General features: G+C 49.4%; 1 protein-coding gene across 6 annotated transcripts in view; it reads left to right on the top strand.

The window, feature by feature from the left end:
* The window catches only part of AXIN2 (axin 2), a 31,514-nt gene extending 28,091 nt beyond the window's left edge, over window positions 1–3,423 (top strand). For all 6 annotated transcript variants that reach the window (XM_041726473.1, XM_041726472.1, XM_041726476.1 and 3 more), the window contains one exon: window positions 1,883–3,423. In XM_041726473.1, the coding sequence (XP_041582407.1) occupies window positions 1,883–2,009 (127 nt within the window). In that variant the 3' untranslated portion in view covers window positions 2,010–3,423. The remainder of the gene's footprint in view (window positions 1–1,882) is intronic.
* Window positions 3,424–17,988: the final 14,565 nt, after the last annotated feature.

Here is a 17,988-nt window from a genome sequence, read left to right on the forward strand (position 1 = left end):
CACAAATGGTTGACTCTCAAATTCTTTACTGATTGGATCAGGCTGTGGCCAGACCCTTCCCGGCCGCCTTATCTCCCTGGCCTGGCTCTCCGGCCGGAGCTGGACCCCTTGCCTTCCTGGCTCGTGGAGGCACCGGGTGCCCTGCCTGGCCTTCCCAGCAGGGGTGGTGCTCCCGTCCTGCAGCGCCCACCCCCGACCCTCCCAATAAAAAGCCCGGCGAGGATGGGGCCGCCGAGTGGGGGGACCTGGGCTGCACTGAGTAATCTCAACATGGCAGAGGTTCAAAAGGAGAACAGTCTCTCCAGACGTGCCAGACGCTATTGGTGCCAGATGTCAGAAGAAAGCAAAGTTTGCCACATAAAGCATGTTGCAGTGGAAAAGCCCGTTTCTTGGAGAAGACGAGGGCAGCACAAGTGCGTTTGAAGTCCTGGGGCCGGGGCCTGGGGAATGTGGCCTCTCCCCTCCCTGGAAGAGGTTACAGTTGTGTAAAAGGTCACTGCGTGTTGGCTCAGAGGTGCCACGAAAGCCCCACTCGGTAGAGCCGAGGGGTCCGCGCTGGGGACCAGGGGACACGGTGGAGGGTGGCATCAGAACCGTGGCCTTCCCCCCTCCACCGTGCGGGGCCCCTCTGTGCAGTACCCCCCACCCCCGGGCTCTCCCAAGCGCCCCGCTCCATAGGAAGCGTCCTGCGCACTGCCCGGGCCCAGCCTGCCGCTCGCCCCGGCGCTGTGGCCCAGCTGGGACCGCTAACAACCAGGAACCTTGACTAAACCCAGCTGGTTCACTTTATTTAGCCTTATCTCCTGTGAAAGTATTTGGCTTGCTTTCATCACAGAGCAAAGAAGTTGAGCTCTCTAACCGAGGGGAATTCTTTTTTTTTTCCCTCCTTTTTCTTTTAAATGAAAAGACAGGAACAAAAAACAACTGTAACCCTGAGACCCAAGTCCACTTTTTTTAAAGAGCTGTCCCCCTACCCCCCAGAGGACCGTGACCCTCCCTCCCCGAGGGGCCCTTCTTGGCTGGAGGTGACCACTTGCAGGGGCACGTTTAATCGGTCTGAGGGGTCTCCCCGGCCAGGCCCAGGGACACAAGGGGCTGGGGACGACAGTTTTCTGAACGTGGCTCTCCTGAGAGAGGCCGGTCATTTGCGTCCACACAATTAGCCTTAGAAGAAAGAAAGGGGTTGGGGTGGGTAAAAGGAACCTTTATAATCAACTGGCATAATAGAAGAGTCTTTGGTGTTTGACCCTGGAGGGGTGCGGTGGGCTGTGGGGGGGGGGGGGCAGGAGGGACACAGAAGAGGGGACCAAGGAAGCAAGGTGGGGCTGGCCGCCGCCCGCAGTGGCCACTGAGGGGAGTGGCCTGTGGGTGCTGGAGGGTGGAGAGGACAGGAGGTGTCAGCCTTCCACGGACTTCTGCAGGTTTGGGGTGGCTGGGTGTGGGGCCTCTTTGAGGGGGCGCCCCTGCTTGGCTGCTGCTGCTGCTGCAAAGGGACCAGGCGTGCTTTGCCCCTCCCGCCCGCACCCCTCCCCAAAGGGGGAGAACGAAGCCGGCAGCTGTCCGCCGCAGGGTGCGCTCTGCCCAGCGCACGAGGAGGGTGGCAGCAGCGCTCTGGGCCGAAGGGTGCAGGTGGAGGCTGCCCCACCTGCCGTTCCCTGGGGCACCTCCCAGGTGACAACCGCCCCCCACCCCCCCGCCCCGATCACGCCCCTGGGCCGGCCCCGTCGACCGCGGTCCATGAGACGCGGGCAGCGGGTCACATGCACACCTGCAGCGGCAGCACCCTCCGGACCCCCGAGTGCTCAGCGGTGGCATCACCTTCCCGTGAAGCAAAGCAAGAGACGCCGGCTAACCAAGACGCTCTTTGGGTTCTCCTTTTAAGGTATTACTTCAAGAAAGCAAGCGACGAGTTTGCCTGCGGAGCGGTGTTTGAGGAGATCTGGGACGATGAGGCGGTGCTCCCCATGTACGAAGGCAGGATTCTGGGGAAGGTGGAGAGGATCGACTGAGCCTCGGGGGTCGGGCCCCGGCGGACGCGGGGCCACCGCCCGCGCCACCAGCCTGGGCCATGACCGACCGCGACGAGACCTTTTGAAGGAAAACGAAACCAATGAAGAAGACAGAGTCTAGGGAAGACTTGGCCACTGGCCACGCGGGGAGGGCGGGGAGGGGGGAGGTTGGTTTTCATTATTCACGAGCTGGGTACTGAGATAAGAAAAGCCTGAACTATTTATTAAAAACATGACCACTCTTGGCTATTGATGATGCTGACTGTATTTGAGAGACTGCCATACATAATATATGACTGCCTAGGGATCTGAAATCCATAAACTAAGAGAAACTGTGTATAGCTTACCTGAACAGGAGTCCTTACTGCTATTTATTGAACAATTGATTCCTCCCAGCCCCCAGTTTATGGATATGCTGCTTTAAACACGGAAGGGGGAGAGGAGGGGAAGTTTTAATTGTCCTATCTATCCCAACTTGGGAGTGGAGCGAGGGGCGCGTTAATGATTTCTTCGTTAAGAGGGAAATTATTATGCTTGGCCCTGCATTTCTCCGAGTAAGGATAGACTTGTTTAAATGGTGCCCTACCATTAACACACGCAGAAATTGGTGCATTTTTTTTTTCCCCTATGCTGCTCTGTTTTGTCTTAAAGGTCTTGAGGATTGATTTATGTTGCAACATCACCGCCATTTGGGGCCATCGTGTGGGATTGGATCCATCGTGAGGGTGGGAGGGGGGGAAGCCTCGTTTGGGGGACCCCAGATTAACTCAGTAACTTCTCTTAACTCCCCACCAAGGCCCAGCGCCCAGTGCCTGAGGCCCCCTAGAACCTTGTAGTTCAACTCGTGCTTGTATCGAAACAACAGTTCCTTGGAGGGTTGGTTGGTTGGTTGATTTCATTTTTAAATTAGTCTTTGGACCACCACCATTCTGGAAACCACCACCACCCCCTTACCCTGCAAAGAAGCGGACAGTTGTGGGAAGACCTAGCAGCACCCTTTCCTCCAGACACCTTCATTTTGACGTTCGGGTTTTTGTGTTAAGTTAATCTGTACATTCTGTTTGCCATTGTTACCTGTACTATACGTCTGTATATATTGTACGACAGAAGAGTATTAATCCACTATCTCTAGTGCTTGACTTGAAATCAGTACAGTACCTGTACCTGCACGGCGCCCCGCTCCGTGTGTCGCCCTATATTGAGGGCTCCAACTTTCCCTTGTTTTTTGAAAGGGGTTTATGTATAAATATATTTTATGCCTTTTTATTACAAGTCTTGTACTCAATGACTTTTGCCATGGCATTTTGTTCTACTTATACTGTAAATTATGCATTATAAAGAGTTCATTTAAGGAAAATTACTTGGTATAATAATTATTGTAATTAAGAGATGTAGCCTTTATTAAAATTTTATATTTTTCAAAACGTTGGCCTCGTCTCTCAGTCCCCGCGGTGGGAGCAGGGCAGAGGCTGCCCCCTGTGTGTGAACACCTGTGCTTGATTTCACACCTTGCCTGAGCCTCTCTCTGACCCACCTCCACCTCCTCTCACCCAACCCGGCCCTGCCCTGACGTTTTCAAGAGCTCTCTCTTCAAAATCCCCTGGTTACCGGCTGAGGGTTTTCTTGTCCTCCAGCAGGCCCTAGACCACATCCTCGCATGTCCCCTCCCCTAGACCACTTCTCTGCAGCCTCTCCCTCGCAGGCAAGACTCACCTGGCGAGGTAAGTCCAGGAGATAAGGAGCGGAGATGCGCGTTACTCCTAGGAGCACCGGGAGAAAATTTCCAGAAAACAGTGGGTAGATCTGGAGTGTCCAGTGGAGCTGAGGAGCCTTGAGCTTGGTGATAAGCAGCCACTGTGTCTGTGGCTATGTGATCTCTGCTGATGCCTTCGGCGAGGGTCTGGGCCAGAAAGGTGATAAGGAAAAAAACAGGTGGTTGAGCAAGAAAACTGCGTGGTTTGCTGGACCGTTGACCTGGTGTGGCCATGGAAGTCGGCTGGCGGTCGTTCGCTCAACAAACTCGGGTCACCTCCCAGTGCGCTGAGCCCCCGGAGGCCGGGCTGTTTCCCATCTGGGAGAGCAGGTCTGTCCATCTAGTGGGGTCCTATCATGAGCCCATTTTAGAAACAAAGGGTCCGTTGGACTTGGCTTCTCACGCGTGCAGTTTTCCTGGGGTTCGGTCTGCGGCAAATCTGGTTGGCTTTCTGTCGCTCTTGGAACCCGTGGGGCTGACAAGGGCAAGATAAGTAAGGCCAGGGCCCTGGCCACGCAGGGTGAGGAGGCACTGGGCGGCCGGCCGGGCAGGCCAGGGCGCGAGGGAACAGGACAGCGGGCGGCAGGAGTCCTTGATCTTGGTCCTAGTGCTGCGGCTTGCTGCACCCACCCCTCTGGGCTGGAATGGGGGCTCAACCCACTTCCAAATTGGAAGATTCTTTCCAATCTGAAAGGACAAAGAGATTTAACCTGCTGTGGGTGGTGTGGGTGGGGCATTTAGGCTTTAATCTTCAGGTCTATTGATTCATCCCAGGAGCATAGGGAGGTAGAACAAGGCTGGGACTCCGACCACCGTGGGCTCAAGTCCCGGGGCCACCACGCTCCAGGGCACCGTGGGCGCCGACCACTTGTGTCTGCGCCTCTTCCAAGAGGGCCTGTTTCTCTCTGCCTCTCGCATTTTAACAATCAGGTGCTCCTCACCTGGCCTGGATGGGCACCTGGGGTTGCTAAACCCTCAACTTTGTGGAATCACCTGTGTCTTTACCTGAGAAAAATGTCGTTAGTTTTATTAGATTTTTTAAAAAGGATTTTTACTTATTCATGAGAGACACAGAGAGAGAGAGAGACATAGGCAGAGGGAGAGGGAGAAGCAGGCTCCCTATGGGGAGCCCGATGTGGGACTCGATCCCATGACCCCAGGATCACGACTTGAGCCAAAGGCAGACGCTCAACTGCTGAGCCACTCAGGTGCCCCAGTTTTATGAGGTTCTTACAGGGATCTCTGACTCAAAAAGCTAAAATATGGTTTGAGTTTTCTGCTCTTTCTTCCATGCCCCCAAATCATTTAAGAGCCAGCTCTTCAGAACCCCTCAGCCCCCGCTGCAGCAGCCGCCCTCCCCAGACCCACCGACAGGGCAGGACCTGTGCCAGTCCAGCCTCTCCCGGAAGAGTTGCACTGGCTCAGATGCTCCTGGATCTTCCCCTTTCTGAACTTCAGCTTCCAGCTGGATCCACCCACTTAGTGCTCACTCCCTGGTGCTTCCTCGTGCTCGGGCCTTATTTCTCGGATCAGTGGTTAACCAGCTAATCGGAGGTGAAGCGTAGACCGTGGAGCTGAGTCCACCTGGGGCTCAGCCTGGGGGGCCACGGCTTCTGCATCCACCAAGTGGGGATAATAAATGTGCGTACTTTCCAGGGTTGCTGTGATGGCAGAGGGAGGTGCGGGGGCTCAGGATCTCGCTTGGGGTCTCCGGGTACTTGGGCTCCGCCCTTACCGCCTCTGTTATTAGCTCCTCATTTGGAAATTCCGCACCTCCCATTCCTGCTGCAACATCTGGGCTCCGGCATCCTGCTTCCCTTGCCCCTGGCACAAAACCAGGAGGGTGGTGGGCAAATGGGTCGGTAGGCTGTTTGATTGGGGGTTTTGAGCTAGAGCAGAGCCTTGGCCCCAGAGCATCTTTAAATTTTTATTAAATCTATGACTTTATACAATCCCCAGAAATTCTGTGTGGACTTACCTGGGGTTGACGGTACACGTAGAGAAACTTGAAATCTGGGATTTTGGAAACAGGATCCTGTTCTACTCTTCCTCCTACCCCCAAAATATGTTAGGATCGTAACCGTGCTGTCCATAAGAAAGAAATTGACAATTACCCCAAAGAAAATATTCCAGTCTATCTGGATAATTCAGTAAGATTTATTGTCGTTGTTTTCCTGATTGTTATTCTTGGTAAAGAAAAGTATTCCCTTTTTTTTTTTTTACCCTTTGATAAATACTTTGGTTGTATGGAAACTCCCCAAATCATGTAGATGATTCAAAAGAGTGATTCACACCTTCCTTAGCATCATTATTCCACTTCATCAACCAGATTTACTAAAAATCTGATATGAGAGTGAGCCTCTACTGTACTCTATGGCTTGTCCCAGGAAGGGGTCCTCCACCTGGATAATGCCCAGTTCTGAAAACATAAATTCCCTGGGCTTCATCTACACCAATCTTTAAATTCCCCTAATGTGCTCTGTTGCTCAGAGCCATGGCATATGCTGTTCCCTCTGCTGGGCACAGCCCCCCCCACCCCTCCACCCTTCCTGAGGCTGTCTGCCTTTCAGCCTTCAGGTCTCAAAATTAAATATCAGAGGTCTTCCCTGACCATCAGGTCCACGTATGCTCTCGCCTGATCCTCCCCATCACAGAAGTTCCTTCATCTGTTCACTGCACATTCTCATTTATAACGATACAATAATGATTTTGTTGCCCATTTATTTATTCATCCATGAGGCAGGGAGTAAATATGCTTCTATTCACCCTTATGTATATAACAGCCAGCATGATGCTTGGCAGCTAGTACGCACTCAATATTGATTGAATTGAAGCGAAAAAGAAAATAGAAATTGCCAAAAGCAATTTTAGTATCATCTATAATGAAAATAATCACTATTAAAACACGCATGCGCACATGTGCGTGCACACACACGCATAGGACCATATGGTGCACGTTATTCTGTAATCTATAGTTTTCACTCAGTAACATGTCATTGGCATATTTCCATATCAATAATATTTTCCTGTATTGTTCCACAACATGACTTAAACGTACGGCTGCATTTATTTAATCATTTATGGTTGGGACGTTTATACACTTTACAAATTCTGTAATTATAAGTCACATTGTAATGAATCTTTCTAGCTAAACACTCTCTCGGTATTCATAGCTAAAGAGTCCTTAATTATTAGGATGAAGGTTTTCCATGTAGAATTTCTGGATCAAAGGTCCTTTTTTAGGGTTTTGGCCACATCCTGCCAGACTGTCTGAGACACTGGCTTGTCTCACTCCAGTGCTTGGCTCACGGTTGGCACTGGAGCCGTGTTTACGCCATCCACTTAAATCTCAGGCCCGGACAGTCAAGACTCTCCTCAGTTGGAGCCAAGTCTGCCTTTCTGGTATGATCTCTATTCTCAAGCTGGGTAGCCTTGAGCAATGAACGTCCCTCTACCTGGCTTTGCCTCTTTGTAAACTGAGGAGAGTTCCAAGCATCCTTCATGGGGTTGATGCCTGGTGGCGAGTCTGACCCGTGATAAAGGCCTCATACACGTCAGCCACTATGATCACCTGCTGATCCCCACCATCCACGGACTCTCCCCAGCCATTTCCTTCCTTCTTCTCACCTGGGATACACAAGCCCCAGTGTGGCACACCCCTGCTCCTCCCACCCTCCCTTGGCCTCCCCTCCAGAATCCAGGAGGATCCTGACTTTCTCTGGTGCTCAGCCTATGGTCACTTCTATTTTTTCTTCTTCCTCCCCTGAGTCTGTGGCTCAGACTTTGATGTCAGGAGCTTTATGGATCGGGGTGCCTAGCTGGCTCGGTTGGTCGAACATGCAACACTTGATCTCAGGGTTTTGAGTGCAAGCCCCACCTTGGATGTAGAGATTACTTAAAAATAAAATTTTTAGGGTGGCACAGCAGTTTAGCGCCGCCTTCAGCCCAGGGTGTGATCTTGGAGACCCGGGATCGAGTCTCACATCGGGCTCCCTGCGTGGAACCTGCTTCTCCCTCTGCCTGTCCTCTGCCTCTCTCTCCCTGTGTCACTCATGAGTAAATAAATAAAATTTTTAAAAAATAATAAAAATAAAATTTTTAAAAGAAAAAAAAAGAGCTTTACAGAAAAAAGTCACCCTGAGTGATATAGAAAATGCCGGGTAAGACTTCCCCGGATATCCTGTGACCACACACTACCCTCCTTAACCCACCATTTTGGGTTTGAAAATGGACTTTGCTCCATTTTCCCAAACTCAACTTTGAACAAAATTCTGTTGTTGGGAGCCCATCAGCCTTTTCTGCTGTTTGTATCAGACATGGTACATGGAGAGGGTCTGGGGAGGATCTGATGGTCACAGACATTGAGGTTGGCTTTCTCTTCCACCGTCTCCCAAAGATCTCAATGAGAAAAGACTGGAAACCAATCATGAACGGTGTTGCGGTTAAGAGTTGCCCCATTTAGCAAATTAAAATACAGGACACTCACTTAAACTTGAATTTCATATAAATGATGAATAGTTTTTTAGGATAAGTATGTCCTATGCAGTAGTTGGGGCATACTTATACTAGAAACATGTCTGTTTATCTGAAGTTCAAACTTAACTGGGCATCTGGAAATTTAATCTGGCAACTCCAGTGGCGTTAGGTGCTTTGGATTGCCCATCAACCTCCCTTCCTCTTTGCTTCTCATGTGCTTTCTTATACTACAGAGATTGGAAAGCCAAACTCTAGTTGTCCGGACTGCTTGGTGTCCAGATTCGGATGGGTTCTATCATTTAAGATTTGCCTAACTATGAGAGAGAGGCGTCTTCCTTTTGGGTTTTGTTTGCTAACAAGCAAAGTCACAGAGTCACAGGGCTTTACGGCGCCACATAGACATCTGTTCCCAGCATCCTGGGTCCTGAGAGATGTGGAGCTGGGAGAGACATCCAGATTCCCCATTGCGGTGTCCCACCACTAGCTCCTGGATACACAGTGGCTGTGGCTGCTTCCTGAACACGGAGCTGTGACCCTAGCAGCATCTCTGTATACCCTCCTTGGGCCGGAGAGCTCTGCAGGGCGGGGGAAGTCATGACCAAAGGCTCAAACTATTCCACTTGTTAACTCCTTAAACAAATTTCTAAGCACCTTGTAGGAATTTACTCTCTGTTAAAAAGTTGTATAGGGCTGCTAGAACCAAGCACCACAAACTGGGTGGCTTTGAACAACAAAAATTTATGGTCTCAATTCTGGTTGCTGGAAGTCCGATAGCAAGGTTTTAGCAGGGCCATGCTCCTTCTGAAACCGGTAGGGCAAGGAGCGTTTCTGGCCCCTTCTGGCTTCGGGTGGCCTGGGCATTCCTGGCCTTGCAGCAGCGTCTCCCACCTTCTGTTTTCCCTGAATCTTATCACACAGTCTTTCCTTTATACTTTTCTGTGACTGTGTCCAAACATCCCCTTTTTATAAGAGCACCACTCATACTGGACAGGGCCCCAGCTGACCTCAACTTACATCTGCAAAGACCTCATTTCCAAATACGGTCACATTCCGAGGTCCTGGGTGTTAGGACTTCACCATAGATTTTTTGCGGGGAGGACACCACTCAACCCATAACAAATACTTAGAGTGGTGTCTGTCTCCTGGCTGATAAAATTGTGACTCCTATCATTTTGTCTGTCCTAACAGGAAAAGAAAAACACAAATCTTTCAATGAGAAAAGCTTCGGGAACCGCCTCAACGAGAAATGCACTGTGACCATGCAAGAGATCTCTGTTCTTGCCCTGTCTGCCAGTCACTTCATCGCTACATCCCATGTAAGTGCATCCTCCCTGCCCACGTCCCTTCACAGAGCTGTGCAGACTAAGCCAGGTATCCTGGCCACACTCCATCCTGGCTACTCCACACACCTCCAGTTTCATTTCTACTCAGCCCGGGTCAAACCAGAAAATCCAGGTTGCTGTCCTGCATTTTCTTTATCCACCTGAAGAAAAAGCCTGAACCTGAGCCTTTTACTCCTGTGTCCACAATAAAACAGTATGAAAAGCAGGAGACGTAACTGTTTCTCCAAACACTATCTTGGCTACCAGGCTATAAAACCCCAAAATAGGTCACTGGGAGATGTCACAGAATTTCCACCTCCAAAGATTTCCAGGTGGAGAGTATAAAGCCAATACACCTTCCATGGCTTCTGGGCCTCTTCTGGCCTGGAGGCTGCATCCTGACGATGTGAGCTGTTCAAACCTCTTCCTCCCTGGCTTTCTGAGTGTGGCACAGGCTTGTGATCCCAAGATAAGGGATCAGCTCCCAGACAGTCGGTGGTGGTGGTGTTGATGACGGGGTAGTTCTTATGGACTTTGAGGGGAGGGTTTGTATCTTGGCAGGGACCCTTCATTGGCTAACTGAGCCTGGGCTCCCATCCTCGACCAGGCAGTGGGCACCTGGGTGTCTGTTTCCAAGAGGGTAAAATCTCTTGCGATAATCAATTGTATAAATGATTTGTGAGTCATTGTCAAGCATTTGGTGGGCTGAAGACAGCAAGAAGCAATTAGTCTTCTGATCAACATGGTTTGTCAACATAAAAGGTTTGGGCTGCAGCGTCCTCCAGATGACACCCACTTCTTGGCATGCCTGAGATGGCCACAGGCCTTTGTTGTTCATTCATCCAGCCCAAAAAAGCCCAGGGGGTGAAGGAAGGGGGAGGGGCGAGCGCTGGGGGAGGGGCACAGCTGCCTTCCATCTGAGCCCAGTTCACTCGCCAGGCTCAGTGGGATCCAGCCTCTCCTTGATAAGCAGAGACCCCTCCCAACCTCACTTTGGGGGACAGGGCTGCTTGGGCCACCTGCTTCCCAGTCGGCCGGAGGCCAATTATCCAGACTGAGGGACAGCCACGTCCCCAGGGTGAGAGACAGAGAGACAGTAAGAAAATGAATTAAATGGAAGAGTGGATTATGGTAGGAAAATGTTGGCTTGTGGAGTGTTTGATATGAGCAGCTTAGAGGTTTTTCCTTTTAATTTGTATCCCCCACCTCGACAGAAATAGTCATGAGAAAAAAAAATGGAAAAATGCACAGAATTACACAAAAGACAAAGAAACCCACCTATAATCCCACCACCCAGGGATACCAGTTGATAATATTTTGGTGTATTTCCTTCTAATATATGGCATGCTCTCTTGCTCAGTGAAGTGTTCTGAGCGTCTCCTAATTTTTCAGGGTAAATCATGACATATGTGAGTACTTTCATTGTTTCCAGCAAACTTAGTGGCCGTTTCTGCAAACTGCCCTGGTCACTGTACTGATCTGCCTTGATCCCTCCCCCTGAACCTCCTTTTCCAACAAGAGGCATAGCACAACCTCTCCTACTTGGAGGCAGGGAGACAGGTGAGGCCCCACACAGGCTCCTGATTCTCTAAGAATTGTAGGATATGCTCCAGACCCAGAAAGAATAGCCTGGAGTTCCTGCCCTGCCCTGCCCTGCCCCTTACCTGATGGGAGGTCCTGCTCCTTGATCACAGCAGCTTGATTTCTCTGCAGCTCCTGGGGTTCCACTGGTCCTGCCTCCCACCTTTGTACATCTGATGAGGTCTTGTTTCTTGTCCTGGTTTATCTCCACCCTTTTCCCTCCAACACACAGTGTTTTCCCAGTCACCTCCTTCCAAGAATCTCCATAAATGACGCCAGTGAGGTTTGTTCTGGCAGTGGTTACCTGTTATTTTATTCAGCCCAGCATCCATGTCCTCATCTCCTGATACCAGCACCTTGGTTTTCCTTTGGGGAACAGCACTCAGCTACAAAAATGGCGCTTGACATGGCCAATTCATATAGTCCATCACTTTGGCCACCATGAGTGGCTCAGGAATGGACATGTGACTTAAGTTGGCCCAATGAGACAACTTAAGTTGGTCCAATAAGCCATAGGGACTTGTGCCAGGAATTTGGAGAATGGGGAGCTCTCTTTCTTTTGGGGCTTCTAAAATGGTCAAAATCTTGATGCTTCTGGAGGCCAAGAAGTGGAGAATACTTACCTGCCATTGAAGCCAACGAAGAAATTCAGAGCCACAAGATGAAGGGGTGGGAGCAGAGAGAAAGATCAAGTTTTGTCAGCATCCCTCACATCCTCAGATTCAACTGTCCATGAGCCCCACCTTGTGAGTCAGCAAATCCTGTCATTTGTTTTTTTCTTAAGTCAATTTGACTTGGGTTTTTGTCACACTCAACCAAAAGAATTTTGACTAATAATACAGCTCCTGTCCTGGAGGAGGGAGGATCTGTTCTCAAGGCCAATATGGATGTCAGAGAGCCCCTGTTCCCAGGGTTTTAGGTGTGGGTATTACATGGCCTGAAATGGGGGGAGAGAAATTCAAGAGGAGAAACTGGTGGCTTTGAGAAACAGATGGAGTGATGAAGAGATGCCTCAAGTTCAAGTTATGGAGAAAGCCATGTTGAGATGCTAGCAACCAAGGGCTCAGGTTATATAATGGCCTTAATGTAACATGACTCTTGGGACTCAAGCTCAGTTTCACTGTCCTCTGCTGAACATCCTCACCACCAACCCTTACTGAGAGGTACCATGTGCCTGTGTCAGGGGTGGGGGTGGGGGATACAGCCGATTAAGACATGGCCCCCAAGCTGGAGCAGCACCCGGATGAGACATTAAAATTCAGTGTGAGAATAGAGCTTGTATGGGGACCCAGAGGAGGACCGCCTCAGCTTGGGCTGCACAGAGGAGGGCCACGTCCAGGCTGGGACTTGTAGGGTCCTGGGGACCCATCAGGAGAATGGTGGAAGGGCAATCCTGGGAGATGCAAGAAGGTGGGTAAGAAGGAGGGACAGTGGGGGCCACGAAATGGAGCAAGTGGCGACGGGTACCCTGGGGTTTTCCAGGGCTGAGCTGTACCCCAGCTGAGTCTGGGGGCCCTTTAATCTGAGAGAAGCTAACCTTGGTGGAGGCCCGAGAGACTGCAACCCAGGAGCCCCAACAGCCATGGGAGCAGACCTTCCGCCCTTCTGCCTCCCCTCTCCTTCCCTACTCAGTCCCTCTGAATTCTCTCTTCTCCCTCTCTACTTCCTCCTCACCTCTCCCCCACCCTCCACCCCTGTTTCTCCTCCTTTCCCCCTCCCATCTCCCCTAGCCTTTCCCAATCTCTTCCTCCATCTCTCTTTCTCCTCCCTTTCCTGCCCCTCCCCTTCCCCCCACCTCCCCCCCACCCCCAACCATATTAGGGACATAGTCCCCCAGGGATGAACCCGTCCCTGCCCTCCAGCAGCTGCAATCTCTCACAGGCTTATTTTGGTCAAGAGATGCCCCCCACAACCCTGGCCATCCCCTCCATCCCCCCCAAAAAAGGAACTCTCCTGGGGGGGGGGATGCTCCCTACCCCCACTCACAGAAGGGAGGTCCTGAGACCAGAGAGCCCTGGGCCCAGGGAAGCTGCCCGCACAGAAGGGAAGTGAGCCCTGAGCTGACTCTCCTGTTATTATTTTTCTCCCCTGGGGGTCACGAGCAAAGAATTCTGGGCTCCGAGTCTTTATAGATCCTCACTCCCTTGGCAACCCAGCACTCCTGTCCAACCTGGAGTGTTTAATTACCAAGGAAAAGAATGATTTTTTTTTTTCCCTGAGAATCCATTTAATTATTTGATTGCACAGTAACCAAAGAGTGTGAGCGGCCGTAGCCAGAAGGGACTTCAAAGCAATACCTTGATGTTGCTGAGTGGGGCATTAATGGGTTCTGAAGGGAGGAGGTTGCTAAAGAGGGAAAGTATTCAAAGCAATCCTGCCAGCAATCTCAAAAAATGCATAAACACTGGAATGCTCCGCCGGAGAGGGAAGGCGAGTTCAAAGGGACTGGGAGAGTTTTCATGTAAAGTTTAGAGTTTAAGGCGTGACTGCTGGCTACGGAGCCTCAGCGTTTGAACTCTTGTTTATTAAAAACAGTTTCCCAGCCATTCAGCGGGTTCCCAAAGACAACAGAGAAATGCAGACTTTTTCAGTGTGGAAGATTTAAAGGCTTCATTGATTTCTACCTAGGGTTCCCCCCACACCCCCCATCCCCCGCTTTTGTGCTTGCTTGCTTTTCTTTTTTTTTTTTTTTTAAATTTATTTTTTTGATCAAGTTTTAAAAATCCCACTATCAGAGGGCGATGGCAGCAGAGAGACAGGTCTGCCCCCCACCCACCCTGTCCCATGCAGGAGAGCACTGCTCGGGGTGGGGGTGCCGAGCTGCTGAGGACCCTGTCCCGGGTCCCATGGGACGCATAGGAGCCCAGGGTTCTTTCAGAGGTGGGGAGAGGCCGGCCTAGATTCTGGGCCCAGCTCCGGGATGCTGGGAGCAGGGGGGGGGCGGGGGCAGGTGGGCTCTCACTGCTCTTCCTTATTGCCCGTGGCCAGCACCTGCCCTCAGAAGGGGCTCAGAGAAGGCCTTGTTTTCCAGGCCTGACTTCCCAGCCCAGGGACATGGACCAGTATCTTGTACTGACCCCATACTGGTCCTTGAAAAAAGCCCAGATTTTATTTTTTATTTTTTATTTTTTCCAGATTTTATTTTTTTCTTTATTTTTTTTTTAAAGATTTTTTATTTATTTATTCACGAGAGACGCAGAGAGAGAGAGGCAGAGACACAGGCAGGGGGAGAAGCGGGCTCCCTGCAGGGAGCCCAATGTGGGACTTGATCCTGGGACTCCAGGATAATGCCCTGGGCTGAAGGCGGTGCTAAACCGCTGAGCCACCCGGGGATCCCCAAACCCCACATTTTAAAGGTGGTTTAAATAAATTGTAGGAGAGCCTTCAAACCCCAGGACTCTCTGGCTCCCACCTCCAAGGCCTCAGTTTTGCTGATACTGACCAAACTGTGCTTGGGCCATTGGGTCAGTCCCCTTGCTCCTCATGCCAGAGGGGAGCTCGTTCCACCCCCCCCCCCCACCCGTGTCTCTCTCTCGGGCCAGGCCAGCACCCAGAAAGCCAGAGGCGGGCTCAGGACAGAGCTACAACTCACCAGAGACCCTCTCTCCTCCCTGGCCTTCCTTGCTGGGAAAACCAGTCAAGGAGCAAAGTGCCAGAAGTCGCACAGGGGGCTTCAGCTCCCCCTGGAGCACTTCTGGCTCCTCCAGCTCCAGGCACAGGCTCCTTGCGGGATCACCGACCACTGGAAGGCATAACTATCCAAAGATGTGGCCAGAACCTCCTTGAAACGAGGCCTTCTCTGCTCTTCCTCTGAGGTCACGGCCTCAGATCTCACCCAACCGTGGACCCTCTTTCAGCTTTATCTCCAATACGAAGAACAGATTTTAAAAATAAACATTTCTTTGTGCTTCACCTATGCCCCCAATGCTGCCAGTTATGATTTTCTTTTAAACTGCTGTATGGGGGCGCCTGGGTGGCTCAGTGGGTGAAGCAGGTAAGGTCTGACTTCTGCTTCCTTCATGACCTCAGGGCCCTGGGTTGAGGGTCCCTGCTCAGCCAGTGTCTGCACCCCCCTCTGGCCCCTCCCCGTGCTGTGCTCTCTCTCTCTCTCAAATAAATAAATAAGTAATAACCCACTGTATGGGACATATCCAGGCTCCCCGCACCCCTACCCCACCCCCTTGTTTTACGGGAAGATGGGTCTCCAGGGCAGTTGCAACTGTGTTTATGACATAAGAGGAAAAATCATAAATCCCAAACCACAATGTCCATGTTCACACCCATGTGCATTCTCTATTCGGTATGAATTTCCTTTCTTTCTGAGTCAGAGGCAGTGGTGTGCTGGCCAGCAGTCCAACCACCAGCTCCCTGGGGAACAAGCCCTGATTTGTAGAATTTGCCAATTGCCCTGGTGTAAATGTTCCCGCCGTGCTTGATTTGAAACAGAAACAGCCAGTTCAGGGACACCACTGACAAAGTCTCCAAGATTGTAATTAATGCCATCATCACCGCAGAGGCTGAGCTCTTTTGTTCCAAAAGACCGTACCCTCTGCTAAAAGGTCAAGGAGCCTTTTGCTTTACAAAAAACACCGATGAGGGCACCTGGGTGGCTCAGCGGTTGAGCATCTGCCTTTGGCTCGGGTCGTGATCCCGGGGTCCTGCGATTGAGTCCCACATCGGGCCCCTGCATGGAGCCTGCTTCTCCCTCTGCCTGTGTCTCTGCCTCTCTCTCTCTCTCTCACTCTCTCTCTCGTGATTAAATAATAAATAAAATCTTAAAAAAAAGGAAAGAAATATGGACTAGTTAAAAAAAAAAAGAAAAAAACAGCGATGGGTGTAGAGATGAAAGCATAAAGAGTGTGGGGTTGGGGTGAATGTTATTAATGCTCATCATATATCTCTTTGCATCGGGCACCATGCAAATGGCATATGTGCAAATAAATGGCTGGTCATTCCCAGTAAGAACCATGCACTTTTCGTTACCTGATGGTTGGGAAGGACAAGAAAATACTTCAAGGTGGCGTTCAGAGTTGCTTTTCTAAAAAAATCAATTTCCTGAGGAATAATTTCCATAAGACATACTGCTTCGTTTGACCACAATCAAGATATAAATCACTTTCTTCACTTCTTTTCGGGCAACCTCTCCCACCCCTCCCAGCCAATGCCAATCACCGATCTGCTGTCTGTCGCTATAGATGAACATAGCCGAGGACTTGCAACCTTGGCACCAAGGACATTTTGGGTCAGGTCATGCTTTGCTGTGGGGCTGACCTGTGCACTGCAGCTTCTCCAGCCTCTACCGACTAGATGCCAGTAGCATATGCCAACTTGTGGCAAACCAAAAATGTTTCCAGCTATTTCCAAATGTCCCCTGAAAGGCAAAATTGTCCACAGGTGAGAATTCCAGAATTTCATATAAATGCATCATACAATATGTACTCTTTTGTGTTTAGCTTCTTCTGCTCGGTCAAGTTTTGGGGATTCATCCCTGTTAGTTGTGGGTGAATGGTTTGTTCCTTTTAATTGCTGAACATTCATCCATTGTGGGGTTGTACCAACTTGTTTATCTGTTCACCTGTTGATGGACACTCATGTTGTTTTCAACGTGGGGACATTGTGAACAAGTCTACTAGGGGCATCTGCTTACGGGTCTACGAATGTATGTCTACGCTTCTCCGCAGTAGGAAGTGAAATCACAGAGTTGAATGTAAAATATATTTTTTAACTGTATAAAAAACCGCCAGACTGTTTTCCAAAGTGGTTTTATCATTTAATATTTCCATTAAAAATGTATGAAAATAAATGAGAGGGAAAAAAAAAAAGAAAATGTATGAGAGTTCCAGGTGATTCACATCTTCTTTGACGTTTGGAATAAGTCTTTTTCATCCTGAACCTTCTAGTGCCTGTGTAGTGCTGCTCATTGCATTTCTCTGATGACTAATGACACTGATCACCTTTTTGTGTGCCCGCTGAGCATCAGTAGGTCTTCTTTTGGGAGAAATAGCTGATTTCATCTTTTACCTATTTTTAAAATTGAGTCAGTTGTTTTCATATGATTGAGTTATGTGTTCTTTGTGTATTCTGGATACAAGTCCTGTATCAGATGCTTGTACTTGGAATGTTTTCTACCTTGGCTTTCTTTTCCAACTTTTTAATGGTATTTTTGAAGAGCAAATTTTAAAAATTTCGATGAAGTCCAATTTATTAATTTCTTCTTTCTTGATAATGTGTTGTATGCTTTTTCTAAAAAAATGTTCATCTCTACTAGGATCAAAAAGGTTTTTTTTCCCCCTATGTCTTCTCCAATTTTTTTAAATGATTTTAGCTTTTATAAAGTTTAGCTCTGTGATTGATGTTAGGTTGATTTTTATCTGTGATATAAGGTAAGATATAAGGTTCATTTTTTTTCTCATGTGGATATCCAGTTTTTCTAGCATCATTTTTGAAAAGGCTATTCCTTCCCTGTTGAATTATCCCACCATTCTCATTAGAAATCAATCAATTACATACGTATGAATCTATTTCTGGACTCTCTAGAGTGTTCTGTTAATGAGTTTATCTTTTTCTATGCTATACCACACTGTCTTGATTACTGTAGCCTTATAATAAGTCTTGGAATCAGGTAGTATAAATCCTCCTAAGTTTTTCACCTTTAATAATCATTAAAACAATGTTCTTGGCTAGTTTAGGACCTTTCCATTTCTCTACAAATTTTATAATCAGCTTGTCAATTTTTACCAAAAAGCCTTGGAATTTTTACTGGGACTGAGCTGAATCCATAGATCAATTTTGGGTAAAACTAACATCTTAACCACACTGAGTCTTCCAACCCATGAATGCAGCATAA

The sequence above is a fragment of the Vulpes lagopus genome, chromosome 12, assembly GCF_018345385.1.
Source record: "Vulpes lagopus strain Blue_001 chromosome 12, ASM1834538v1, whole genome shotgun sequence".
In the NCBI taxonomy this organism is placed as follows: Eukaryota; Metazoa; Chordata; class Mammalia; order Carnivora; family Canidae; genus Vulpes; species Vulpes lagopus.